The sequence below is a fragment of the Dermochelys coriacea genome, chromosome 20 (assembly GCF_009764565.3).
Source record: "Dermochelys coriacea isolate rDerCor1 chromosome 20, rDerCor1.pri.v4, whole genome shotgun sequence".
In the NCBI taxonomy this organism is placed as follows: Eukaryota; Metazoa; Chordata; order Testudines; family Dermochelyidae; genus Dermochelys; species Dermochelys coriacea.
Genome location: NC_050087.2, coordinates 14,139,474 through 14,166,480, shown reverse-complemented (window position 1 = coordinate 14,166,480; position 27,007 = coordinate 14,139,474). Strand labels below are relative to the sequence as shown.

The following is a 27,007-nucleotide window of genomic DNA, read 5'->3' as shown; positions in this document are numbered from 1 at the left end:
ATGGCCTTGCGGGGGGGATAACGAGAGGTCGGGGGGGGCAATACCTCAGCCATGGCCTTGCAGGGGGGGTTTAACGAGAGGCTGGGGGGGGCAATACCTCAGCCATGGCCTTGCGGTCTGGCGTCCTGGCAGAGCCCAGCAGCCGCTGCACATTCTTGGCCCCCTCGGACACGGCGTGCTCCACGCGGAAATGGTGGCGCAGCTCCTCGATGCGCAGCTCCGTGCAGCTCAGGTCCAGGTTCCCTGTGGGGCGACAGCGCTGGCTCAGACCCTGCTGGGGTGGGGCAGACCCAGAGGCCCTGCCTCTGCAGCCACAGAGCAGAGGGCAGGACTCCTGGGTTCTATTCCCACCAGCCCGCCCTGGACGTGAAGAGGGAGCTGAGTGTCATGGCTGTGAACTCAAACAGCCGCCATGCCCCACCCCAGAGGAGGCTGCATCTCAGCACCAGGGGAGGGGTCCCTGTATAACCAGCCGCCATGCCCCACCCCAGAGGGGGCTGCATCTCAGCACTGGGAAAGGGGTCCCTGAATAACCAGCCTCCGTGCCCCACCCCAGAGAGGGCTGCACAAGTAGGAGCTGGGGCACATCCCAGTGTCCTGTTCCATGAACCCCGGCCAATTTCTCTCCATGTGCCTCAGCTCCGCAGGGCTGACCGGTGAGCACCAGGCTAGAAATGGGGGGGGCTCTGGAGAGAAGGGAGGGCCTCCCCAGGTTGCCTCCTTCCCTACCCACCCTGCGTAGCACGAGAGCACCCTCTCCCCCCTTCCCGCGCTGTGCCTGTCACGTGGGTCTGGCTGTAGCCAAAGCTGCCAGGATTCCCTCCCGCTGAGCAGCGTTATCGTGGGGGGGGGTGTGCCTGCAGGCCTACGGTGATGGTCCAGCTAGTGTGTGGAGGGACCTGGGCCCAGCCCAGCTCTGGGTACAAGCAGCAGCGGGGGGCTGCCAGGACAATGGGTGCTTGGATCAGTAAAATGCCCCGGGCGCAGAGCTGCCAGGAGAGGGGCGTTGGCAGAACCGGCTGGGATTTGGTGCAGGGAGAGGGATCGAGCCAGTGTTGTGTGGGGTGTGGAGGGGAGCCCAGCTGGGCTACCTGGGTGCTGGGAGAACCCTGACCAGGGGGACCCACTGTTGGGGGGATCCCTGCCCCCGCCCTGTGGCTGGGCCACGGGACACCAGGGGGCGGCTTTGCTGGATAAACACCTCCCAAGTTGACATGGCTCCAGGATCTGCCCGCCAGGCCCCACCCCCGGACCCTTGGGAGAGCAGCCCCACAGCGGTGTCGTAAGCAGGGCCGTGGGGGGCAGAGGATTGTGGGAGTTCGGACAGGGTGAGTGTCTACAGCAGGAGCTTATGGACACTGCCCTAGCCCCCACCCTGCTGCCCATCCCTCGCCCCTCCTTGTCTCCCTCCCCCGACTGCCCCATGCCCCATGGCTCCCCATCCTATTTCCCCTCCCCCCACTGCCCCTCCCACCTTGCCCGTCCTCCCCATCAGGCGGCACCACGTCGGCCTGCGCAGCTTTGCGGATCTGCATGCGGATGATGTTGATCTTGGTCTTGCTGTCTTGCAACATCTGCTGGGCTGTCTGCAGCAGCTTCCGGTCCTGGGGGGCAGATGGGAGGGTTGAGGGGGGGCTGCTGAGCCCAGAGCTGTCTGGGGAGCGCCCTCCCCCCCCACACCCTCATGAGTCCAACCCCCCATATCAGGAGCAGCTTCCTGTCCCAGCTACATGTCTTCTCTCCTCCTTCCGTGCCTGTTTTTCCGGGCTGGAGGCCTCTTTGGGAATTTGGTCCCAGAGCCTCCAGGGCAGGGGAAGGGGGATCTGGGGTGCGGGGAGTTAAGGGGGCAGGCAGAGGTGGAGGAGGGTGTGGGGGGCGGGGAGCAGGAAGGGGAACGGGAGGTTGGAAAGGCAAAGGGAGTGGGGCGGGGGGGCTGGGATGGGGGAGGAGCTTGGGGGGTAGAGAGGCAGGGGGGAGGAAGGAAGCGGGGGGAGGAGGTGGGTTGGGGGGCCAGGTGTGGAAAGGCAGGGGAAGGGGGAGGGGAGAAGTTGGGAGATGGGGACAGTGGGGTGAGGGGGTTGTGGTGGAGAGGTGGGGGAATGGAGGTTGGGGGGCAGGGTGGAGGTTGGGGGTAAAGGCCAGGCAGAGGACGGTGGGATAGGAGGCAGGTGAGCAAGGGGGCAGGGGGCGGGACCCCTCACCTTGGTGGAGCCATTGGTGTACATCTGGATCATGTTCTCTGCTCCCTGCTTCACCTTCAGCTCAATGTTCAGCTGCTTCTCCAGCCCGGCCAGGCGGTGCTTGTTGGCGGCCGAGCGGCTCAGGGTGTCGGGCGACTGGGGGGCATCTGCAAGCGTGGACGGTGAAGGGTCAGCAGTGCCCGGCAGGGGGTGGCCCTACCCCTCCAGCACCCAGGAACCCAGGGCGGGGCTAGCAGGGGTGCTACGGGTCAGGATTGAGGGGCATTGCCAGAGCCAAGGTGCCTAATCCCTGCTGGGGGGTGTCGTGCCCCCTGGATGGAGGGGGCTGGGTGTGGAGGAGGAAGGGCACTTTCATCGGCTTGCTCCCATCTCTGCTGGCAGGTCCCTCATTGGTTCTGGCCCTCCCACACCTGCCCCATTCCCAGGCTCACATGGGTTAACAAGAGCATCAGTCCCGGCCCACCCCCAAATGGGGTCCGCACCCTGGACTTTCTCTGGACTCCACAGCTCTGCTGGTGCCCCTAAATCCTGACCGGCTGCTCCCTGTTACCCCAGCCCTGGGCTCCCCACACATAGGCTATCTGGGGGATCTGGTGTGGGGAGGGAAGCCCCAGTATCTGGCTCTTATGGGAGAGTTGCTGGGAGCTGAGACAGGAGGTTTCTCTCCTTCACTTGGCTCAATGCACCTAAAACATCTCATTGAGCAGAGAGGGTTAAATACCCCCCCATGCATGGGCTGACCCTGCCCCACCCCACCCCACCCCAGAGGCGGCTGCATTGTTGCGCCAGGTAGGGAGTCATAGAATCACAGAAATGTTGGGCTTGAAGGGCCCTCGAGAGGTCACCTAGTCCATCCCCCTGTTCTGCAGCAGGGCCAAGTAATCCTATCCACCTCAACTGCCCTTGTCACCTGTTCCAGAGCCGAACTCCTCTTGAAGTTAGAAAGTTTTGCCTAATATCCAACCGAAATCTCCCTTGCTGCAGATTAAGCCCATTGCTGGAGACATGGAAAAACACTGATCCCCATCCTCTTTGTAACAGTCCTTAGCATATTTGAAGACTATTCTCAGGTCCCCCTCAGTTTTTTTCTCAGACAAACATGTCAAGGTTTGAACCTTTCCTAACAGATCCGGTTTGCTAAACCTCTGATCATGTTTGTGGCTCTCCTCTGGCCTCTCTCCAACATGTCCATATCTTCCCTAAAGCACGGCGCCCAGAACTGGACACGGGACTCCAGCTGAGGCCTCCCCAGTGCTGAGCAGAGTGGGGCATTCACCTCCCGTGTCTTACGTACGACACTCAGATCAGCCTTTTTCACACCGTATCACACTGTTGACTCATATTCGATTTGTGATCCGCTTGAACCCCAGCTCCTTTCCAGCACTACGACTGCCTCGCCAGGTATTCCCCGTTTTCTGGTTGTGCATTCGATTTTTCCTTCCTGAGTGAAGTACTTTGCACTTCTCTTTACCTCATTTCATCTTGTTGATTTCAGGTCAATTCTCCAATGTGTCACGGTTGCTTTGAATTACAATCCTGGCCTCCACAATGCTAGCAGCACTTCCCAGTCTGCTGTCAGCCGCAAGTTTTATCAGCACACTCTGCACTCCATTCCTGAATTCATTAATGAGAATATTAACTAGAACTGGGCCCAGGACTGACTCCTGTGGGACCTGCTCGACATGCCTTCCCAGTCTGACTGCGAACCATTGAGAACTGCCCTTTGAGTAGGATATTTCAATCAGTTGTGCATCCACCTTATAGTATTTTTATCTAAACCAAATTTCCCTAGTTTGCATATGAGAATGTCATGCGCAACTGTGTCAAAATCCTCACTAAAATCAAACCATATCATATCTACTGCTTCCCCCCATCCACTTGGCCAGTATCCCTGACAAGAAGGAAATTACGCTGGTTTGGCATGATTTATTCCTCTTAACCCTACTGTGCTCTAACTGCTTACAAACTGATTGATTAATAATTTGTTCCAGTGTCTTTCCATCTATCCAAGTCAGGCTGTTCAGGTTCTCTGTTCCCCTTTTAAAAGACAGGTACTATGTGTGACACACTCTATATGATTTTATAAAAGTATGCTGCTGAGTGTGAATATAATGCAACTAAAATATGCTTCATGCAAAAGGTCTCTTGTAAGGTGTCATTACAAAGTTTATAATCTACTGAGTGTAGGCATCCTATTTGTATAAATGTATCACTCTTGGATCTGAAACTAGAAATATGAAATATAACTCTGAGGGCCTATTGTAATTATGCAAAGTGTGGGCCATTAATGGTGGTTGGGAATCTTGATGGCTCCCATCAGCCAGGACAATTGACTGTGGATGGCTCTGTTTGCAGGCAGGCCTTCCTGTGAGTCAGGCTGGGAGGAATGAAGGCTTGGAGTCTCACAGGAAATGTGACCATGTCACCTGGTACTGAAATCCATCTTAAACCTGGTGTTTTTCCAGTTGGGGGGGGCCACCCAGAGAGACAAAGGATTCCCGTCTTGTGCCAAAACCATATAAGTGGGTGGAACAGAACAAAGGGGGTGGCCATCATGAGGAACCACCTGAGCTGGAACAAGAGCTGTACCAGGGGAAAGGATTGTCCCCAGACTAGGAAGGTGTCCAGCCTGTGAAAGAAACTTATTGAAATATCTCTAAGGGTGAGATTTTACCTGTAGTCAGTTGTATTACTGTAGTAGGTTTAGATTTGCGTGTTTTATTTTATTTTACTTGGCAATTCACTTTGTTCTGTCTGTTACTACTTAGAACCACTTAAAGCCTATTTTCTGTATTTAATAAAATCACTTTTTACTTATTAATTAACCTAAAGTATGTATTAATATTTGCAGGGGCAAACAGCTGGGCATATGTCTCTATCAGTGTTATAGAGAGCGAACAATTTATGAGTAAAATGGATTTATTTGGGGTTTGGACCCCATTGGGAGTTGGGCATCTGAGTGTTGAAGACAGGAACACTTCTGTAAGCTGCTTTTAGTTAAGCCCTCAGCCGTTAGGGGACGCGGTTCAGACCTGGGTCTGGGTTTGCAGCAGGCTAGCAGGTTTGGCTCAAACCAGGCAGGGCACTGAAATCATAAGCTGCCAGGGCAGGAAAGCAGTAGTAGAAGTAGTCTTGGCACATCAGGTGGCAGCTCTCAAGGGGGTTTCTGTGATCCAAACCGTCACACTATGTTTGCCCTTCTCCCTCCTCTGGGACCTTACCCGCCCTCCAGCAGTTCTCAGAGATAATTGCTAATGGTGGTGTGATTGCGTCTGCTAGTTCCTTAAATAGGACGAATTGCATTGGGCCCTGCCGACTTGAATACACCTAACTTATCGAAATATTCTTTAACCTGATCATTTCCTAGATTGGCTTGTGTTCCTTCCCCCTCGTTAATATTAATTGTGCTGAGTATCTGCTCTCCATTAACCATTAACCTGAAGACTGAAGCAAATAGGCATTAAATGCCTCAGCTTTCTTGAACCCATTGGTTGTTTGCTCTCCTTCCCCGCTAAACAGAGGACCTGCGCTTTCCTTCCTCGTCTCTTGCTCTGAATAGATTTAAAGGATCTCTTCTTACTGCTGTTTACGTCCCTTGCTAGGTGTAACTCATTTTGCACCTTAGCCTCTCTGATTGTGCTGTTCTTTTGCTCTCCTCCTGAGCAATCTGTCCCTGTTCCCATTTCTTGTAGGTTCCCTTTTGATTCTCAAGTCATTAGAGAGTCCCTGACGGAGCCATATTGGCCTCTCCCTATTCTGTCTCTCTTGCTGTCGCCTCGGGATGGTCTGCAATTGTGCCTTTAGCACTGGCTCTTTGACAAACTGCTCATCTCCTTCATCCTGGAGATTTTCTCCTGGTTGCCATTATCCTGCTGCTCTCTTTCCTCAGAGTCCTGAAATCAGTCATTTCCCGATCGCTTCCACCCAAATCGCCTTCAGATGCAAACCGAGTTTGGTCAGAATCCCGGGCTGCCCACCCTCCACTCCTCCGTCTCTTCCTCCACTTCGTGGAACAAACAGCTGGCCCCAGCACATCCCAAGAGTTGACTGGAAATTCTGGGCTTTGCCGTATGCGAGGTGATGTCCCCATTCCGACCAGAGCATGTGTTTGGATAGTTCTGTTATTCCTTCGAGAAATGGCTCTGCCCCCTGGTTGGGTGGTTTAGAGGAGACCCCCACAGGACAGCACCCCTTCCCCCCGCCTTTTATCTTTACCCAGAGACTCTCAACTGGTCTGACTGCTGCCTCCTGCTGGTCCTCAGAGCTAGCCAATGTATTCTTGTATAATGCACCAGCTTCCTTTCCGCCCCCCGGCCTGGCCTTCCTGAACAAGCTCTGCCCCTGTCCCCATGTCCCAGTCACGAGACTTATCCCGCCACGTCTCTCTGAGGCTGATTAAGTCATAATGAAGCAGATGGACTTTCTCGGGATGGGGGGGGCACTTGGGGCTGCTGGGCTGGGAGGGGCTGTGGCAGGCGCCAGATCATTTGTTTTTCTAGCTCAGTAGAGGAAGCAGCCATGTCGCTTCCTGCCTCGGACCCCCCAGCTCGCGCCGCGATTCGCTGCTGGGGCAGGTGGCATCTGGCAGCTTCCTGTTTTGAAATCCCAGTCATTGGTACAGCCCTGGCACCGCACAGGGGCCTGGCGCTCAGGGAGCTCAGGTCAGACACCGAGGGGGGTCAATTCCCAGCTGGATGGGGAGGAGGGAGCTAGTGAAAATGCTCCGGGGGGAGAGCTGTGGCGGTGACCCACAGGGTCTGCACTGCCCCCTAACCCTCCTTGGGGCCATCTCAGTAATGCTGCCTGCATCCCCATGGCAGAGCAGTTCTATGGGCCCATCTACCCCGGTATCCCGTCTCTGATGGCAGAGACTGCCAACTACCCTAGAGGCAAGCAAATCCCCACGGGGATGCAGGAATCCACTTCCAGGGCCGAACCCTCCTGCCCCCGACAGCTGGTACAAAGATCTGTCCCACCACAGAGGTGGCTGCATCTTGGCACAAGTGCTAACACTATGACACCACACCACAGGGTGGGGGTGAGGGGCTCTCTGACAATCCTGCAGGTGTCCTGAGGTCTCCATTCCAGCCCCAGACACCCGACAAACCCCCCAGCCTGTTTGAATCCCGCCGAACTCTTGGCCTCACTGAGACCTAGTGGCGGGAAGTTCCGCCGGCCAATGCTGCTTGGAGATGGAGACTCCCCAGGGTTCTGTTCAGCGTTTGCTGCCTTGTGGTTCCCTTTCCTCCTTCTTGCGTCACATCTCAGGAGGAAGAATAGTGCCCAGACCCCTGATGAACCCCAGCCACTAATGGGGGTCTGCCTGTCCCAGCCCCTTGCACCTGCCTCCTCTCCAGGACAGATAGCCCTGAGCTAGCAGCCTCCCAAGCCCTCCTAGCACTCAGCCGCCCGGCTGGGCCCCCTGGCATTGATCCCTGCTCCTTGCCCCCCCCCGTGTCCTCCAGCAATGATCCCTGCTCCCTGCCCTCCGGTGACCCTCCCAGTGACCCCTGCATGACTCCCAGCCCCCTGCCATGCCCCTGCCCCCTTACCTCCACTCTCTTCAGGCTCCTTGACCATGATGTGGGCGTCCAGGTGCTGCAGCCGGCAGTGCAGCTGGTGCAGTTTGCGGTCGGAGCCGCGCAGCACGCTCTCCACGCTGGCCAGGTTCCGGCGGTCGGTGGTGGCCCGGCGCAGGTTCTCCGCCCCCTCCTTGATCTTCAGCTCCTTGCGGATCTCGCGTCGGATCCGGTCCTTCTCCTCGTCCAGGCGCTGCTGGATGCTGCTGGCCGCCAGGTCGGGGCTGGGATCGAGCGCTAGCTGCTCCAGGACTGACCAGCTCTGCTCGCCCTGCAGGGGAGAGCGCGGGTGAGGGGCTTGTAGCGCCCGGCCCTGCCCCACCTCCATGGCTGCCCCCCGACAGTCCTCTCCCTGCCCCCCACCTTCACAACTGCCCTCCAACAGCCCCCCAACCCTTGACAACCCCTTCCCTGGGCCTCCACCTCCACGGCTGCCCCCCAACAGACCCCCACGCCCTGACAGCCCCCTCCCTGCCTCCCACCTCCACGGCTACTCCCCAACAGACCCCCACCCTGACAGCCTCCTCCCTGCCGCCCACCTCCACGGCTACCCCCTGACAGTCCCCTCCCTGCCCCCCACCACCACAACTGCCCCCCGACAGTCCCCCAACACTTGACAGCCCCCACCTCCACGGCTGCCCCCAACAGACCCCCACCCCCTGACAGCCCCCTCCCTGTCCCTCTCCTCCACGACTGCACTCCAACAGCCCTCTCCCTCCCACCTCCACGGCTACCCCCCCAACAGTCCCCTTCCTGCCCCCCACCTCCACAACTGCCCTCCAACAGCCCCCCAACCCCTGACAGCCCCTTCCCTGCCTCCCACCTCCACGGCTACTCCCCAAGAGACCCCCACCCTGACAGCTTCCTCCCTGCCGCCCACCTCCACAGCTACCCCCCGACAGTCCCCTCCCTGCCCCCCACCTCCACAACTGCCCCCCAACAGCCTCCCAACCCCTGACAGCCCCTTCCCTGGGCCCCCACCTCCACGGCTACTCCCCAACAGACCCCCACCCTGACAGCCTCCTCCCTGCCACCCACCTCCACGGCTACCCCCCGACAGTCCCCTCCCTGCCCCCCACCACCACAACTGCCCCCCGACAGTCCCCCAACCCCTGACAGCCCCCACCTCCACGGCTGCCTCCCAACAGACCCCCACCCCCTGACAGCCCCCTCCCTGCCCCCCACCTCCACGACTGCACCCCAACAGCCCTCTCCCTCCCACCTCCACGGCTACCCCCCAACAGTCCCCTTCCTGCCCTCCACCTCCACAACTGCCCTCCAACAGCCCCCCAACCTCTGACAGCCCCTTCCCTGCCTCCCACCTCCACGGCTACTCCCCAAGAGACCCCCACCCTGACAGCCTCCTCCCTGCCGCCCACCTCCACAACTACCCCCCGACAGTCCGCTCCCTGCCCCCCACCTCCACAACTGCCCCCCAACAGCCCCCCAACCCCTGACAGCCCCTTCCCTGGGCCCCCACCTCCACGATTGCACCCTAACAGACCCCCACCTGGCCCCCCCACCTCCACAACTGCTCCAACCTCCCCCCACCCCCTGACAGCCCCCTCTGGGCCACCCACCTCCATCGCTGCCCCCCAACAACCCTCTCCCTACTTCCTACCTCTATGGCTTCCCTGCAACAGCCTCCATGCCGACAGCCCCCTACCCGCCTCCCACCTGCCCCTCTATACCACTGCATGTGCTGGCCCAACAGCCCCTCGATTCCCCCTGTGCTCACGGGCTCCCCTGCCCCATCCCAGCCCTCTGTCCCGAGCTCAGTTGGGGTCTGGGCAGCGCCCGGCACTACCAGGGGCCTGATCTCCATTGGGGTCTGGGCAGTGCCCAGCACAATGACCAGGGAGCAGGGGTGATCCCAGTTGGGGCCTGTAGGCCCTACTATAATATGGACAATACCAGCTCATCTCTGGGCACAGAGACAGCTAGGCGAGGGTCTCTGGGGAGGGGTCAGGTGGGGGGGGCCTCTGGAAATCTGTGTCTAGGATGCTCCCAGACAGCTCAGCCGGCTCCCAGCCCCACTGCCAGGGCGCTGGCGGCTGGTTTTCCCATTGCCAGTGGGATTTCCACCCCTCTGTGCCCCCTGGGCACTCAGTAATCAGCCCTTGCACTGCAGCCCCCCACCCCCCGGGAGGGGCAGAGCCGAGGGGGGAGGTTCCTTAGTTAACAATGTGCCACCCTGGAGCAGCCATGGCCTCTTGGGGGAGCAGCGGGGGGGCTGGCTAGAAGATGGCGGCGTGGGGGGCCTAGATGGGGGCGGATCCCCATCCCTTCCTCCCGGCCCCTCCCACAGTGGCTGTTTGCAGGCAGCTGGCGCAGTAGCAGTAGCTGGGAAGGAAACGCACCGTGCACCCTGCATAGTGCCACCCAAGTACCAGCCTCACCCTGGTTCCCATCCCCCGCCAGGCCCACACCGTGCCCTGCCTTGCAGAGTCATATTTTATTTTATGGGGTGGGGGTTGGCTGATTCCCCTCCCCCCGGGGGGGCCCCCCACCGCCCCTTTGCCACCCTCCCCGTCTCCATTGTGCCAGGGCAGCGGGATGGGGGCAATTCATGCCCCCCAGGGGCGCCCATCCTGCCGGGTACCTCCAGATCGTGCTCAGAGCAGGAGTCTGACTCAGAGAGCGACATCCTGGCCCGGGGGGGGCATCCAGGCCGGGCCCCCCGTTCGTCCTTCGGTCTGTGCGCTGGGCCACACCCGCCCTCCTGCCGCTCGGAATCTATCACTCCCCCCGCCCCGTGTCAAAAACCACTTCCCCTTCCCGCGCCGCAGCGCTGCCTCCAGCCACCCCGAGCACACGGGCTGGACCTGGATCCGCCCCCGCCAGGCCTGGGCCCAAAGGGTAACGGGGGAGACTCCCACAGGGCAGCCCCAGTGCCCCCAGGGAGAACCCACTGAGCTCTCGCCCCCAGGGACCAAACGACCCCACCCCATGCCCCTCCAGAAACACCCCGAGGCAGAGCCCTCTGGGCCCCAAAACTGGGATGATCATCCAGGGATCCCAGCTAAACAGCCCCCATGTCCCACCCCAGAGGTGGCTGCATCTCAGCGCCGGGTGGGGGATCCCTGTATAGACAGCCCCCTGTCCCACCCCAGAGGCGGCTGCGGGGTGCACTCTCCCTTCACCCTGATTAACTCTGTACTAGAGACCCACTAGCCCTGCACAGGCCCCGGGTAGGCAGCTTTCTCCTTTCCACCGACTCAGAGCCGGGATGGGACCCAGAGCATGGGGGCGGGGGGCGGCTCCTTCCCCTTTTCTGGCCCTCTGCGAGCAGCTGTCGAGGTGGCTGCTCCCCACGTGCCCCTCTGAGCCATGGAGGATGTTGAACAGGCGTGGGGGCGGGGCTCAGATTGGGTAACTCAGCAGATCTGTGCAGCCAGGCTAGGCCTGGCACCCACCCCAGCTGGCCGCACCTTGCTGCACAAGAGCCGGGCTGCCCCACTCCGGAGCTACAGACGGGCCCCAGCGCGACATGGGACGGGCTCAGCACTGGGCAGGAACACAGGACACCTGGGTTCCATCCCCGGCTCTGCTGGGTGACTTGAGCCCCTCCCCCCTCATTCCCTGCAGCAGTGCCCCCTAGTGCCACCCCCTATTGAGCCGCCCACCCCACTCCCTGCAGCACAGTGCCCCCTAGTGCCATGCTGGGGCACTCCCTATTGAGCGCCCTACCCCACAGCACCCCCTAGTGCCACGTGGGGACATTGGGGCCAGCACAGACTGGAAGGCGAGAAAGCATCTCCTGCTGAACCCCCACCCTGCAGCGCCCCCTCGTGTCACAGGGGGGCCAACAGACTCGACTGGAGAGAGCCTCCGACCCCTCTCCCTGCCCATTGGTTTGAGGTCTCCCACCCAGGCCAAAGCTGCTTAGCCAAGGCCAGGCCAGGTCCCGGCACACGGCCCAAACAGCTGCAGCAGGCCCTGTTACTGCAGAGACTCAGCACCAGACAAGTGGGGGCGGGGGCCCTTCTGCCCCGGGGACTGGCCCCAGTTGCAGCCCCTGGTGCCGCCGCCCCCACGCACTAGCTGCAAAGCCGGGCTCTGTCCCGAGGCAAGGGGCCAGCTGCACCGGTGCAAACAGCAGCTCTTCCTCTCTGCACCCGGAGCCTGCACCGGGGGGGGGGGTCACCATGTGAGACGAATCCCAGCACAGACCAGGCTGCAGTGAGTCACAGGAAGAGGCTGGAGTCTCTCCCAGATCCCGGCAGCTCCTGGAAAGGCCAGCAGGCCGGGGGCCAGCAGCCTGTACCGGGGCCAGCCCCTGGCTGTCAGGGGTGAGTGGGAGCGAGAGGCGACCCCCCTCTGCGCTGCTCCATCACTGCACAAGGGGAAGGGGATGGAACTCCCTGGGAATGGCACCCGAGCGTCCCAGGGCGCTGGCTGGGCAGCTCCACCCAGCGCGGGCATGTGGCCAGATCACAGGGTCAATGCCTGGTCGGGAGATCTCCGGCTGCGGGAAACGAGGGCGGCTGACTCACTAGAGCTCCCCGGCAGGCGGTGCTGGCCTGGTGCAGCGCTAGGGGGCGCTGTGCTGCAGGGAGCAGGGGGGCTCAGCGGGGGGGCTCTCCCCTGCTGTCAGTGCTAGCTCCAGAGCGGCGCTGGGGGGCGCTGTGCTGCAGGGAGCAGGGGGGCTCAGCGGGGGGCGCTCTCCCCTGCTGTCAGTGCTAGCTCCAGAGCGGCGCTGGGGGGCGCTGTGCTGCAGGGAGCAGGGGGGCTCAGCGGGGGGGCTGTCCCCTGCTGTCAGTGCTAGCTCCAAAGCGGCGCTGGGGGGCGCTGTGCTGCAGGGAGCAGGGGGGCTCAGCGGGGGGGCTCTCCCCTGCTGTAAGTGCTAGCTCCAGAGAGGCGCTGGGGAGCGCTGTGCTGCAGGGAGCAGGGGGGCTCAGCGGGGGGGCTCTCCCCTGCTGTCAGTGCTAGCTCCAAAGCGGCGCTGGGGGGCGCTGTGCTGCAGGGAGCAGGGGGGCTCAGCGGGGGGCGCTCTCCCCTGCTGTCAGTGCTAGCTCCAGAGCGGCGCTGGGGGGCGCTGTGCTGCAGGGAGCAGGGGGGCTCAGCGGGGGGCGCTCTCCCCTGCTGTCAGTGCTAGCTCCAGAGCGGCGCTGGGGGGCGCTGTGCTGCAGGGAGCAGGGGGGCTCAGCGGGGGGGCTGTCCCCTGCTGTCAGTGCTATCTCCAAAGCGGCGCTGGGGGGCGCTGTGCTGCAGGGAGCAGGGGGGCTCAGCGGGGGGCGCTCTCCCCTGCTGTCAGTGCTAGCTCCAGAGCGGCGCTGGGGGGCGCTGTGCTGCAGGGAGCAGGGGGGCTCAGCGGGGGGCGCTCTCCCCTGCTGTCAGTGCTAGCTCCAGAGCGGCGCTGGGGGGCGCTGTGCTGCAGGGAGCAGGGGGGCTCAGCGGGGGGGCTGTCCCCTGCTGTAAGTGCTAGCTCCAGAGCGGCGCTGGGGGGCGCTGTGCTGCAGGGAGCAGGGGGGCTCAGCGGGGGGCGCTCTCCCCTGCTGTCAGTGCTAGCTCCAGAGCGGCGCTGGGGGCGCTGTGCTGCTGGGAGCAGGGTGGGGAGCTCAGCAGGAGCGCTCTTCCCTCACAGTCAGTGCTGACCCCAATGCCATGCTAGGAGGGATCCACATCCCGCGACTTGCAGCAGTCCTGCTTGGCTGCTCCAGTAACCTCCCTCCCCCTCACATCTCGGCCCCGCTGGGCTTGGCCAGGGAGCGGGGAGCCAAGCCCACAAGATGAGAGCTCGCTCTGGGAGTTCAGGCTACGATCTCCGGGATGGACAGAGGCCGGCTCAGCCTGTGACCAGAGTGACGCAGCCCTTTAAAAGAAGAGAAAAAAACGAGCTACTGGCTAGGACTCGACCATGCCCTTGGCTGGCCATATCCCCGGCCCCATGCCCGGAGCAGCTGGCAGGAAACCCGGTGGCCTGGTTCCCTTCAGCAGACACCTTGTCCTTCGAGGAGCCCACCCAGCACATCTTCTCCAGCCAGCAGCTGCCCAATGCACCTTCCACCCTAACTCCTCCTCATCGGCCCCTGATCTGCTAGTCACAGCGCTGGGGGATTTGCCGAGAGAGCTGCGAGGCCGAAGGTCCGGGAACATCCAGAGTGAATCTACAATAGCAGCCAACATGGAGCCGACATCACCGCCTGGCTCGGATTCAAAAGGAGGGATAACTCAGTGGGGGAGGGATAGCTCAGTGGTTTGTGCATTGGCCTGCTAAACCCACGGTTGTGAATTCAGTCCTTGAGGGGGCCATTTAGGGGATCTGGGGCAGAAATTGGGGATTGGTCCTGCTTTGAGCAGGGGGTTGGACTAGATGACCTCCTGAGGTTCCTTCCAACCCTGATAGTCCATGATTCTAATTGCTCCTGAGAAGCAGAGAACTCGATAGGGAGGGCCCCGGGTTCCAGTCCTGGCTCTGCCGCTGGGTGACCTGGGGCAAGTCACTGCCTCTCTGTGCCTCAGTTTCCCCATCAGCACAATGGTGAGAATGATACAGATCCTGCTTCCCGCCAGCAGGGTTGATAACTGGCTCACATCTGGGCAATGCTAACGCACTGGGAAGGGTGAAGTGTTGTCACCCCCTCCGCTGAGCTGCAGCAGGGGGCCGGGCCCCACAGGGAGGTTTCCTCTTGGGGGAGGAATCGATGGTGCAGTGCCTGGGGAGTCCCCTAGTTTACTGTCCCTGCCCCAGTCCTGGGGCAGAGGTGGGCACAACAGCATGCAGGGCAACCCTGGATCTCAGCCCTGCATCAACGTCTGGTGCCCAGGGAGTGACTCTGCCCCAAGCACTGGCTCTCGCTGGGGAGACCCAGGCTGGGAGTAAACTCCCCTGCTGCTTGCAGCAGCTCCCCTATGAAGCATGGGCAGGTCAATGCCACCATGGGGGGAGGGATAGCTTAGTGGTTTGAGTATTGGCCTGCTAAACTCAGGGTTGTGAGTTCAATCCTTGAGGGGGCCGTTTAGGGATCTGGGGCAAAAATTGGGGATTGGTCCTGCTTTGAGCAGGGGGTTGGACTAGATGATCTCCTGAGGTCCCTTCCAACCCTGATATTCTATGATTCTATGATTTACCAGCAGCAAGTCTACTGAGACTGAACACTCGCTCGCATGCAAAGAGCATGTCAGGCTGTGTAACAGCGCCTCCTGGTGATGCCGGCATAACCATGCAATTGCAAACCCTCACCCATGTGCACAGACCCTGCTCACGCCCAGCAGCCATCAACGGGGTGACCCATTTGCTGTTTCAAATTTTAGAGTCTGCCCCACCAATGTGACATCTTGACCCCATGGCTCCTTTCCCCACCCTCGCTGGCGCCTTTAACGTTATTTAAAGAAACAGTGCAGCTAATCTGGCTTCACGCCCAGCATCCTGGTTTTCCCAGCATCCTGGCTTGTCCAGCTCCCACCAGAACTGGCTTCTCCAAAGGCCACAAGCACCCAGTGCCCTGCTTACTCTGGAGCTCGACTGGGAGTGCAGCTGCGGGAGCCAAGCCTGTCCGGGCCGTACAGCGCCTAGCACAACGAGGCCTGATTCCAGGTGCAGTCTCCAGGCGCAACCCCAGAATAAACGTTACATGAGCCTGGATGCGTGACTCACTGCGACAACTGAGCAGCAGGGAGCGCGGGCAGGACTGAGCGGAGAAGGGCAGGAGTTTGGCTGGCCAACTGGTTCCTTGTGTGGGACAGAGGGAGGATGCTGGGATCCAGGCTGCATTAGTTGCACTGGTTCTTTAAATAACATCAGAGGTGCCGGGGGGGCTGGGGCAAGGGCTCTCTGTGTTCCCGGCCTTAGAGAAATTAAATTTGAATAATAACCAGCATCACAGGCAGGTTCCTGGGAGGAGGGGCAGGCTGGGCAGCTGTATGCAAACCAGCGTCACGCACAAGCTCCTTTGAAGCAAGATGAGCCACCCAAACCCAGCGCTGGGGTCTGACCCGGCTACAGTCTGGGGGGCCAGATCTCCTGTGGGCATAAAGAGGCATTGCCCCACTGCAGTCAATGGGGAGATCCCCAGCTGGTGCTGACCTGGCTGTCCTGGGGTCGGTGTGGCCAGACCCTGAGCCGGTGCCTACTCACCCCGGTTGCGCTGGGGGTCGGTGGGGCCAGACCCCCGGCCGGTGCCCACCCGCCCCGGCTGCGCTGCTGCCCACGTCACTGGGCCTCTCGCTGCTGAGGATCCAGCCTGGAAACTGCACTTGGAAGGCCCCAGTCGGACACGCCAAGTGTCACGGAGTGTGGGGGAGTCCGGGGCCCTGCACCCCTCTTCATTTGCCGTGACTCTCAGCCAGCCAGTAAAACGGAAGGTTTATTGGACAATAGGAACACGGTCTAAAACAGAGCTTGGGGTTACAACCAGGACCCCTCAGTTAAGTCCTTCTGGGGGGCAGGGAGCTTAGACGCCAGCCTTGGGGTTCCCTGCATTCCACACCCCCCCCAAGCTGGCTCTCTCCTGCAGCCTTTGTCAGTTTCCCGGGCAGAGGTGTTACCTCCCTGCTCCCCCTCCTGGCTCAGGGGACAGTCTCCCATCCCCAGTGAAACTGCCCTACCACATTCCCAGGTCAGCACTCCCCCCTCCCTGCTGCGTCACACCAAGCACCAAGCCCAGACCCCTGCAGGGACACCCCGCTGGTCAACCTTCCTTCGGCAGCTGCGGCTCCGGGAGGACTGTCGGCTCCGGGATCTGGGTTTGAACCCCAGTCCTTCCCCCCAATCTCTCGGGGGCGGGGGGCAGCTGTCCCCTGCCTGCATGGTGCCTGCCCCCTCCTTCGCAGCAGCTGCTGCTGCCAGGAGACTGAGCTAGATGGGCCCCCGGCTCAGCAGGAGCGGGGTCCCCCACATGGTTAGGGACGTGCCTGCCCCCAAGGCAATAGCTGTTGCTGTCTTACAGGCCAGGAGGGCTGAGGCAGAGAGAATGGAGAAAATGTACTGTAAGGCCAGGGCTGAGGTGCTGGAGTGAGGGCGCAGGACTCCTGGGTTCTATCCCCGGCTTGGGGAGGGGAGGGGGGTCTAGTGGGTTGGCGGGGAGCAGTTAGGAACCAGGACTCCTGGGTTCTATCCCTGGCTCGGGGAGGGGAGAGGAAAGGAGGGGGGTCTAGTGGGTTGGTGGAGAGCGGTTAGGAACCAGGATTCCTGGGTTCTATTCTCAGCTCGGGGACGGGGGTTTACTAGGTTGGCGGGGAGCAGTTAGGAACCAGGATTCCTGGGTTCTATCCCTGACTCAGGGAGGGGAGGGGGGTCTAGTGGGTTGGCGGGGAGCGGTTAGGAACCAGGACTCCTGGGTTCTATCCACTGCTGGGTGACCACAGGCAAATGACCTTGCTGCTCTGTGCCTCAGTTTCCTTTTCCACCTTCGGTCTATTCACTCAGAGTTCTCCAGGGCAGGGCCTGCCTCTCCTTGGGTCTGGGCAGCACCTGGCACAGTGGGGCCCTGGTTTCAGCTAGGGCATCTAGGTGTTATCATAATACACCTAATAACACGGCCCTGGTTTACCAGGCTGTGTGGAGCAGAAAGCAGCTAACTGGCCATCTGTCAAGCCCAACATTTCCCACCCTGGGATCCCAGGCGGCTTTGGCTGCTACCCAGAGCCCCATGTCTCCCTCCAACGCTACACCTGCAGCCCCATGGCCTGTGCTGGAGGTGCCTGCACCAGCTACTTTCATCCCCCTGCCCTCGGCTCACACGCAGGGCAACGGCTCCCAAATCGCTCTGTCTTGGGCACAGGCTCCCACAGCCCTTTACAGACCTCGAATGAGCCCCACAAGCACCCCTGGGGGCTGGGCTTTATGATCTCCACACTCATGGGGGGGGGAGGAAACTGAGGCACAGAGAAATTGGCCTGAAGTTGTACTGGGAACCAGGGACACAGCAGGGAATGGAACCCAGGAGTCCTGATTCCCTGCTCCCTCCTGCTCTAACCACTAGACCCCACTCCCCTCCCAGAGCTGGGGATGGGTGGAACCCAGGTGTTCTGGTTCCCCCTGCAGGGCCACCACTAAAAAAATTAAACCCCAGTAAGACCTGTAATGAGGGTTGGTGCCCTGATCAAGCAGAGCAGGATCTAGGGTCATTACAGAGCTCCCATCACCATGGCATCTGGGCTCCTCACTGTATTTATCCTCACACTCCCTGTGGGCCAGGGCAGGGCTCTTATCCCCATTGTACAGAGGGGGAAACTGAAGCACAGACTGGCTGAGTGATTTGTCGGAGGTCACTCCGGGAGTCTGTAGCAGAGCCAGGACTTGAACCCAGGTCTCCCGGGTCTCTTGTGCTCTCACGACTGGGCCACCCTTTCTCTCATTCAGTCCCCCCATTTCCTCCGGCTCTGGCAGCACCCAGTGAGTGGTGGCATGCAGCAGTGGGGTGTGGGCTGCCCGGTGCTATCACTGACCCCAGTGCCCGTTGGTCGGGCCATGGCAGGCAGAGTGGGCCCGGAGTGCATTGCGCCTATGAGACCTGCCTGGCACTGAAGTCAGCGGGTGCCCGTTTCCAGCCAGAGCGCATGGGGCCGTGTCTGTAATTCACCCTCTCCCGGGCCCATAGTCCCGGCGCACTCGGTCTCGCTGACAGGGGGTTACGGGCCCCTGGCCGCTGCTGGGCCAATCCCCTGGAAACCCCTCCCATCGCACCGCCTCCAGTTCCCCCGTCAGTGTCTCCAGACAGCTGAGCCTCGAGCAGCACAAAGCAGCCATTCAGCCTCCCTGGCCGCCAGCACCACGGGGCTCAGTGCCAGAGCCCCGATGGCGCAGGGGCGGGTGGGGGCGCTGCCCTGGCAGAGCGGAGAGGCGGGGGGGCGAGCGGGAAGGCAACTTCCCGAGCTGAGAGAGCCGGCACTTGGCAAGCTTGGAGGGGAAATTCATCTGAATTAGTGCTGCTGGGAAAATAGATCCCGAGTGAGATCCCGTCGCGCCGGGCGCTGCACAGACCCCTTCCCTCCTGCCAGGCTGAGGTCAGGGCCCCTGTCGTGACAGGCGCTGCACAGACCCCTCCGCTCCTCCCCATTATGGGATTGGGGCCCCCTGTCGCGCCAGGCACTGCACAGACCCCTCCCCACTACACTGAGATCAGGGCCCCGTCATGCCAGGTGCTGCACAGACCGCTCCCCTCCCCTGACTGAGAAGGGGGCTCCCGTCGCACTGGACGCTGCGGGGGCCCTGAGCCCGGTCGGGGAGTGCGTAGCACCCAGCAGACCTGGCTGGCTCCGATTGAGGCCGACAGGAGCGACCGTCCCTCATAGATCATAGAATATCAGGGTTGGAAGGGACCTCAGGAGGTCATCTAGTCCAACCCCCTGCTCAAAGCAGGACCAATCCCCAATTTCTGCCCCAGATCCCCTAAATGGCCCCCTCAAGGATTGAACTCACAACCCTGGCTTTAGCAGGCCAATGCTCAAACCACTGAGCTATCCCTCACCACACGCCCAGTAACAGATTCAGGCTCTGGGCTGCCACCCCAGCTCCAGAGAGCTGCAGACTCAGCCCGGGGACGGCAAGACCTGAATGCCTCCCAGCTCCACGGCCCGGGCGACCTGCCCCAGCTCGGCAGTGTCCCGGCCTGATCTAGGGGGTGTACAGCACGCCTGCTCTGAGGGCCCCACTGTGGCACAAGGCAGCCAGGGTATGGCTTGGGGCTCTGTGAGGGACCCGTGGCCCATCATGGCCCCACGTGGGGGCACTCCAGCATCCGCCACCCCTCCTCCCCCAGAACCTCTGAGAGCCGGAAAACGAGTTCTAGAAATCACAGCCCCAGCCGCAGCCCCGTTCCAGGTGCCTCCTGGGGCACGGAGCTCTGCCCTCCTCCCCCGGCCACCCTGGCAGAAACCTCGCCCGCTCCGGCTTCACCCCGCTTCGCTCTGCTGTCCCCGTTGCTTGGGGCAGGCAGCTCTAGACCCTCCCTCCCTAGCAGGCAAGAACCTCCCAATTTCCAGTCCAAATCTGTCCCTGGCCAGTTTATCCCCAGTTGTTCGTGGGCCAACATTGTCCTTCAGCTTCACTAGTTGCCCCACCAGGTGTCACCCCCCCACCCCTCTGCCCGGCGTATTTCTAGGGCACGAGCAGATCCCCCCTCAGCCAGCGTGCCAGCCCACTCCGTCCTCTCCTCTGCTCAGATCGGCTCCCCGCAGCCCTTCTCGGCAGTCAACCGGCCCCCAGCTGCAGGTCGCCTTTAACAGGAGTCCCCGGAGTGGGCAGCAGCTTCCTTCCCAGGGCCCTGCCCTGGCACTGGCACGTGGGGGAGACGGGACGTGATTTAAAGGGCCAGTGTGCAGAGTCTCATGGTGTTCTGGCAGAGCACGTGTGGAGGGCCCCTTGACAGAACAGGGGCAGTTTTCACCAGTGCAAAGGGAATTCACAAGTCCCAGCATGGCCTAGTGGTCAGATCGCTGCCCCGGGACTCAGTTTCTGGCCTGGCCTCTGTGTGACCTTGGACAAGTCGCCCCCCTGTGCCTCGATTTCAAATGATGCTTTGGAAAGTGCTCTGAGCTCTACAGACCAGACGAGCTGGAGAGTATCATCCTTTGTATTACTATTGCCAGCATGCACTGGTGCAAATGCACCACCCCCCCCGGGGGCAGAGAGACTGATCTGCTAGTGCGACCCTGTTTCTGTGACACCCCCGCCCCGATGCAAGCGGGCAAGGCAGAGAGGTCTTGGGAGTGGGTTTAGTACCAGACTCTCTCAGAGTCCAGGCCAGATGAGAGAGACGGGATCTCGGCTAGGGACCCCCCTTGCATGTGTCCGGGGCTGGTCGGGAGTTTGGGGGGATCGGGAGCGGTGGGAGCAAGTGGGGGGCAGCGCTGGCATGGACGACAGCTGCAGCAATCCCGGCTCCCCTCTGCCAAAGGCTGGAGCTACCATGTGACAAGGCAGCAGCTGCTCCAGACTGGGAGCAGGCTGGAGACGCTCGAGAAAGGAGGGGCTGGTGGGTCAAGGCCAGGGAATCTGGGTTCGATTCCTGGCCCTACCCACCTCAGCGTGGTCCCGTGACGCAGGAACTGGGGCAAAGGAGCCTGCCTTTGTCTGCAAGGACTGGACACTCTTTGAGGTAGAGACTGTCTCTGATGCAGGGTCCCTGCAGCTCCCGGCCTGGCGGGAGTGGGGATGGGGGTGGGAGTGGCGGTCTCAGTAGCATCTCGGTGGCAGCATAATATAAATAAAAGCACTGACTGGCTGAAGCATGAAGGGAGACCGACTTCCCTTCTTCTCCTACAAGGGAGTGGGGGGGTGCATGGAGTGGGGTGCTAAGAGGGGTCGTACCCCCCCCCCGCAACACACACAGAGATCCACAAGGCACTGGAGCCTGCAGCGCTAAGAGACCCTCTCCCTAGCCCAGGGTCCATCACGTCCCCACTCCGGTAACGCTCGCCCAGCCAGGCGATGCCCAGCTCCAGCGCCCTCTCCCCCACCCGTCACCCCCTAGCATGAGCCAGTCCTGGGAGCCGCAGGCCCTGGTACACACACCCTGCCCGCTGCCCTCCATCAATCACCAGCGCCGGCCTAGACTAACCTGATCATTTCTCAAGGCCCTTTTCATTAAGGGGCTGCTGCCAAGTTAGAAATCGAGTCAGCACAAGGGCCAAGAAGCTCTGGGAAAAGTAGGGGCCGTGTATGTATGTGTGTGGGGGGATCCCCCTCCCTACAGGCTGGAATGGATGCACGGGAATCCAGACTCTAGCAGGGGGAGGCCTGGGGCTCCAGGCATGGAGTAACTGACCCCAGGGTCCTGGCTGGGTGTGTGCCCCCCGCAAGTTTCTGGGGACCTGTCTGGGTCTCCCTGCCTCAGGAAAGGGTGAACTGGGGCATGCAGGTCTGTCTGAGGCATCGCCCTGGCCCCCAGCCCCAGAGCATACGAGTGCCTCACAACTTGTGATGTTTATCCTCCGATGCCCCCCCGAGGCAGGGCTTTTATCCCCCTTGTACAGATGGGGGAAACTGAGGCACAGAGCAGCTGGCTCACCCAAGGAGTCTGTGGCAGAGGGACTTGAACCCAGATCTCCTGTATCCCAGGGTAGTGCTTGAATCATTGGGCCAATATCTCCATAGAAGGGGATTGCTCCTGATCCATTGTAAATCAAATTGGTCCCCCCACCGCATGGTGATGCGCTGACCCTGGTTACCCCTCTCTCTTCCAGGCTCACCTGGGCCAGTGGTGTCTCATTTGGGGGGGAGAGGAGGGGTTTGTGCAGTGCCCAGCGCAACGGGAGCCCCAATCTGTCTGCAGGGGAGGAGAGGTCTATGCAGCGTCTGGCACGAGGGGGCTCTTGATCTCAGTCTGGGAGGGGAGGGGTCTGTGCAACATCTGTCACGATGGGAGCCCTGATCTCACTCTGGGGGGGAGGGACCTGTGCAGGGGGGGTCTGTGCAGCGCCTGGCATGAGGAGGCCCTTGATCTCAGTCTGGGGGGAGGGGAGGGGAGAGGTCTGTGCAGTGTCCAGTGCAACGGGGCCCCCATCTCAATCTGGGGGGGAGGGGAGGAGTCTGTGCAGTGCCCAAAGTGACAGGCCCCAATCTCTGTGGGGGTTTCTATACGCTACCATAATACACCTAATAGCACTACAATGCTAGAAACAACTTCTTTAAGCCAGGACACTGGTTCAGTGGTGCCTTCTTAACAAAACCATGGAGCAAAGGATTCTGGGATGCACTGAGGAAATCTGGTGGAGAGCATTGGCCTGGGGCCAGGGTTTGAGTCCCTGCCTCCCTGTGCAGCTTTGCCCAAGTCACTTCCTTGCTCTGTGCCTCAGTTTCTCCATCTGTACCAGGGCTCTAGGCTTTGCGGCTCCATCTGCTGCGGCGTGAGGCACCCAGATACTCCGGCAAGAGCTAAACCCTAGCGTCGGCCCCTCCTTTGTAGAGCCAGCAAATGGGGAGCAAAGGATTGTGGGATGGAACAGGTCAGGGTGAGGATTCCTGGTGCAGGGGCTCCCCCAAGGGAAGGGGGGGCAGACAGAGGCGGCTCTCCATCTGGGCGCTGGCTCAGCAATGCCCGCCCCACCCCCAATGCTGACAGCTCTTGGAGCGGCTGCCCCTGACCCTGGGGGAAGCACAGCCTAGTGGGGATTTTCATACCGGGGTTAGGCATCCTCAGGGGTTGCTGTAGGACCAAGGTGAGCACCGTCCCCCCACTCTGGCTTAGATCCCCCCTCTTTTCCAGTCCCCATCAGCCAGGCACCATCCCACCTGCCTGCGTGGCTTTGGGCAACGAGTCCCACCCCTGGGCTGGAGCATTGGGACAGGGACTCTGGTCGCTGGGCTGCCCCCCAGCACCTCTGATGGGATGGGCGCAGTTAACCCCTGCAATCCCAGTGGGAGGTGGCAGCTGCTAAATCTAGCATATGGATGGGAAGGAAACTGAGGCACCAAGGTGAAGTGACTTATTACTGGACATCACTGCCCGCCCCGAGCTGGGGTAGAACCCAGGAGTCCTGGCCCGCAGATTCTCCCACTCTAACCACTAGTCCCCACTCCCCACCCAGAAGTGGGGATAGGACCCAGCCATCCTGGCTCCCAGCACCCCCCTGTCCCGCTCTAACCACTAGACCCCACTGCATGCCCACTCTACAGCCTGTGGCTGAGCAGAGGCTGTGAACACGCCTCCACTCTGCCTGGACTCTAACCCGTACGACTCTCTATGGCCCAGGGACCCCCCCCGGGGCACTGCAGAGCCAGAACTCCAGAGCGGGTGAAGCAGCTGGGAGGGAGGAGTGGGGCATGTGACTCCCATGGCACTGGGTCAGCAGCGGAGCGGGGGCCGGGGGGGGGGGAAACAGGGAGGGAGTTCCCAGCATCCAGCGGGGAGGCTGCCCAGCCCTCTGAATGACCAATGTGGGAACCGGTCTCGGGGCCTGGCCAGCATCTGCTGGGGCCTGGCACTTGGGCGGAGCCGCTGTTCTGAGCCGGCATCTGGAGCCACTTAACCCCTTCCCCTCCGCCTTGTCCGGTGTGGGTGGCACCAGGCTGGCTCGCTGGGCTGGGAGGTGGGGGCTGAGTTTCCTCCTGTGTTAGATGGGGAAACTGAGGCACAGAGTGGTAGGGACAAGACCTGCCTGGGATGGGATAAGAACTGGGAGCCTTGTGCCCTTCTCTGGGCCGCTGCCCATGCGCTGTGAGGCACAGCTAGGCTGGGACATGAGGCTGCACCTCCAAACTCAGAATGGGAGTGTCCCCCCCCACCCCAAGTCTGTGCCCTGGGCTGCCCCCTTAGTGCCCTGACCCTGGCTAACCGCTCACTCTCTTTGTGTGCCCCAGCCAGGAAAGGGCTTGCTCCTGGGGGGGCCACGGGGGGCTGCCCGCCCCACCCCACCAGCCCAGGGGAGCAGAGCTCTGCACTGGCTGAGGGCTCCCAGCTCCGGGGCTCAGCCTCAGACACAGCCCCCCTAACCCAGGTGCTCAGGAAGGAGGAGGCTGATCCCGGGTGCTGGGGACGTGCAGCTCCCCACCCCTGGGGATGCACCTGCCCCTGGAAGGCAGCCACTTCTGGGGTGGGGCAGCTGGGGGCCAGGAGCAGGAAAAGGAATAGAGCCGGGTGGGAGGCAGCCAGCCAGAGTGGAAGAACCGGCCCTGCCTGCCAGCCCTCCCGTCCCCACGCTCCAGGGCTGGCCGTGGGCCGCACCCACACAGCTCCCAGGGACAGGCGGCACCCTAGCACCGCTCGGGGCGGGGGCCTGCGCCCCTCATTTCGCCGCTGGGTGCACGAGGCCCCGTCCCCCTGCACCCCACTCCAGCCAAGCTGCCCCCCCAGCTAGCTCCATTTGAATGGGAAATCCCAGGCTCGGCTGCCTTAACCCTTCGCTGCCTGGATGAAGCGCCAGCAAGAGAAAGTTCCTAGCAGGAAACGAGGCAGCAGCTGTAGGAGCGTGGAGCAGGCAGCTTGGAAGGGGACAGCGCTTTGTATCTAGGCCAGACCAGGCCAGGCCAGGCGAGGCAGAGAGGGGTTAGAGCGCGGGGGGGGGGGGGGGCTGGGAGCCAGGACTCCTGGGTTCTCTCCACAGCTCTGCGTGGGGAGACTTCCCAGCTCTGCCACTTCCCCTTTCCATGCCACAGTTTCTTGAGTGCCCAACCTATGGCAGGCACCAAGCGGACCCTTGCCCCACCAGAGGACGAGGCTCCGGTCAGCCCCATAGAGGCAGGGGTGGAAGTTGCCTGGCTGTCACTCTCTGCCACTGGCCGGCGCTGCCCTGGAGGATGATGGGTCAAAGCCACAGGCAGGGTAGGGGGATGGGGGGGGGCCGAGGGTTAAAGCCACAGGCAGGGGGTGGGGGAGGATGAGGGGATAAAGCTGGAGGCGGGGGGATTGGGGGGGATGAGGGCTAAAAGCCGCAGGTGGGGGGGATTTGGAGGGGCTGAGGGGTTAAAGCCGCAGGCAGGGGAGGGGGATTTGGTGGCTGAGGGATTAGTGTCGCAGGTGGAGGTGATGAGGGACAAGGATTAAAGCTGCAGGCTGGGGAGGGGGATTTGGGGGGGACAAGGGTTAAAGCTGCAGGCGGGAGAGGGGGATGGGGGACGAGGGGTTAAAACTACAGGCAGGGGAGGGGGATTTGGGGGGGACAAGGGTTAAAGCCGCAGGCGGGGGAGGGGGATGGGGGACGAGGGGTTAAAACTACAGGCAGGGGAGGGGGATTTGGGGGGGACAAGGGTTAAAGCCGCAGGCGGGGGAGGGGGATGGGGGACGAGGGGTTAAAACTACAGGCAGGGGAGGGGGATTTGGGGGGACAAGGGGTTAAAGCTGCAGGCGGGGGATTGCTGGGGGGCAGGGATTTGCTCAGGGTAAATCCAGAGTGGAAAAAACAGTTGGAAAACAGACAAAGCTGGAGCCAGGGAGCTAATCCTATAATCCCCCAGGGCTAGATGTGGGGGGCATCCCAATGGGGTTCTCCCCCACAGCTAGTTGAGCACGACAGGAGGTGGGGGGACCCCAAGCTTGATCCCAGAGCAGGGAGAAGTCTGGAGAAGAACCCTCACCCCACAGGGTGGGGGAGAGGAGCAGCTCCCTGGGCCCCCAGGACCCATTATGGGGCGGGGGCAGCCAGACCCAAAGAGGCTACTGTAGAAGGCACTGGGCAGCCTGGCAAAGGAGGAGACCTCCGGTCTCTTTGGGGGAAGGCGGTTCTCCACAGGACACAGAGCCCAGGGCTTAGTGCCCCATAGCATGGGGGGGGCCAGGTCCAGCTGTCCACAGGCTGGGTTACACGTGCTGCCCCTTGCCCCTAGCCAGCCCCTCATTGGGCTGCTGCCCTGTGGGTTGGGGGGCAGGTTGGGGAGACCCCCCTGGTTAGCATCCAGCTGGGCCCTTCAGGTATAGGCCAGATTGTGGACACTGAGGGGGTCCCTGAGGGGGGGTCCCAGCGGCTCCTCCAGCCCAGTGTGTGGGGGGGAGGCTGTTTGAGTCCCTCCCCCGGCACTGTCCTCCCTGCATGTTGGTTTCTGGCTCCAGGGCCAGCTCTCCCCGAGTGACAAAGGATAGATTGCATCCTGCAGGACAGGTTGTCTGTCCCCCACACCCATCCATGGCGGCTCTGCACCCAGAGTCATGGGAAGGGGACAGCAGGACCTGTCGGGGGTCACAGCTCTGATCAGGCAGCCAATCACCCTGTCCATGGCACCTGTGGGTGCACCCTAGCGTGCCCAGAGCAGCAGGATCATTGGGCAGAGCACCTTTCAGGGGTGCTAATGGGGCCCCCCGAGGGCAAACACATGCCCCCAGTCCGTACAGGGCAGTGGGACTGGCTGCACGGTTCTGCAGCCCAGCTGGCGGGAGGCTGCTGTCAAGGGGGAGGGGCTGGATGGGGCCCACCGCCAGCAGAGCAAACTGCCCCCGACTGCTGGGCCTTTAGCCTTGGTGCCAGACCCACGGTGCAGCCTACAGTGGTGCAAACTGGCATGTCCGGCGTGGAGGGGGCACGGCGGGCACTGGCCAAGCCCCACAGGTCAGGACTATGGGGAGCCCAGGGCTGGGCTAGCAGAGGGCTGCGGGTTGGGACTGAGGGTCACCGGAAGAGCTGGAGGGGCATCCAGGGCTGGGCTAGTTCCAAGAGCAGGGGCTGCAGCAAGGAGCGATGGCAGCACCCAGGCCTCCTGCCAGCAGCCCACCCGGCTCCCCTGGCCAAGGCCCAATGCTGGTATCTTGGGGGTCTGAGAGCTGGGGGCCCGGGCTGGGGGAGGGGGCGCCTGGGCAGGTTTATTAAGGGGGGGCTCGGAGCAAAACATGTTAGTTAAAGGACAAAGCCTCG

The 27,007-nt window shown here is 61.6% G+C and overlaps 1 protein-coding gene across 2 annotated transcripts in view; it reads right to left on the bottom strand.

The window, feature by feature from the left end:
- PKN1 (protein kinase N1) overlaps positions 1-27,007 on the bottom strand; it is a 49,911-nt gene that overhangs the window by 13,679 nt on the left and 9,225 nt on the right. Inside the window, exons 1-5 of one of the 2 annotated variants that reach the window (XM_038378938.2) lie at positions 10,383-10,551; positions 7,754-8,051; positions 2,202-2,347; positions 1,475-1,604; positions 98-243 (exon numbers count right to left, since the gene is read on the bottom strand). In XM_038378938.2, the coding sequence (XP_038234866.1) occupies positions 98-243; positions 1,475-1,604; positions 2,202-2,347; positions 7,754-8,051; positions 10,383-10,427 (765 nt within the window). In that variant the 5' untranslated portion in view covers positions 10,428-10,551. Of the gene's footprint in view, positions 1-97; positions 244-1,474; positions 1,605-2,201; positions 2,348-7,753; positions 8,052-10,382; positions 10,552-27,007 lie in introns of those variants that run through there. The other variant, XM_038378939.2, reaches the window with a different exon arrangement.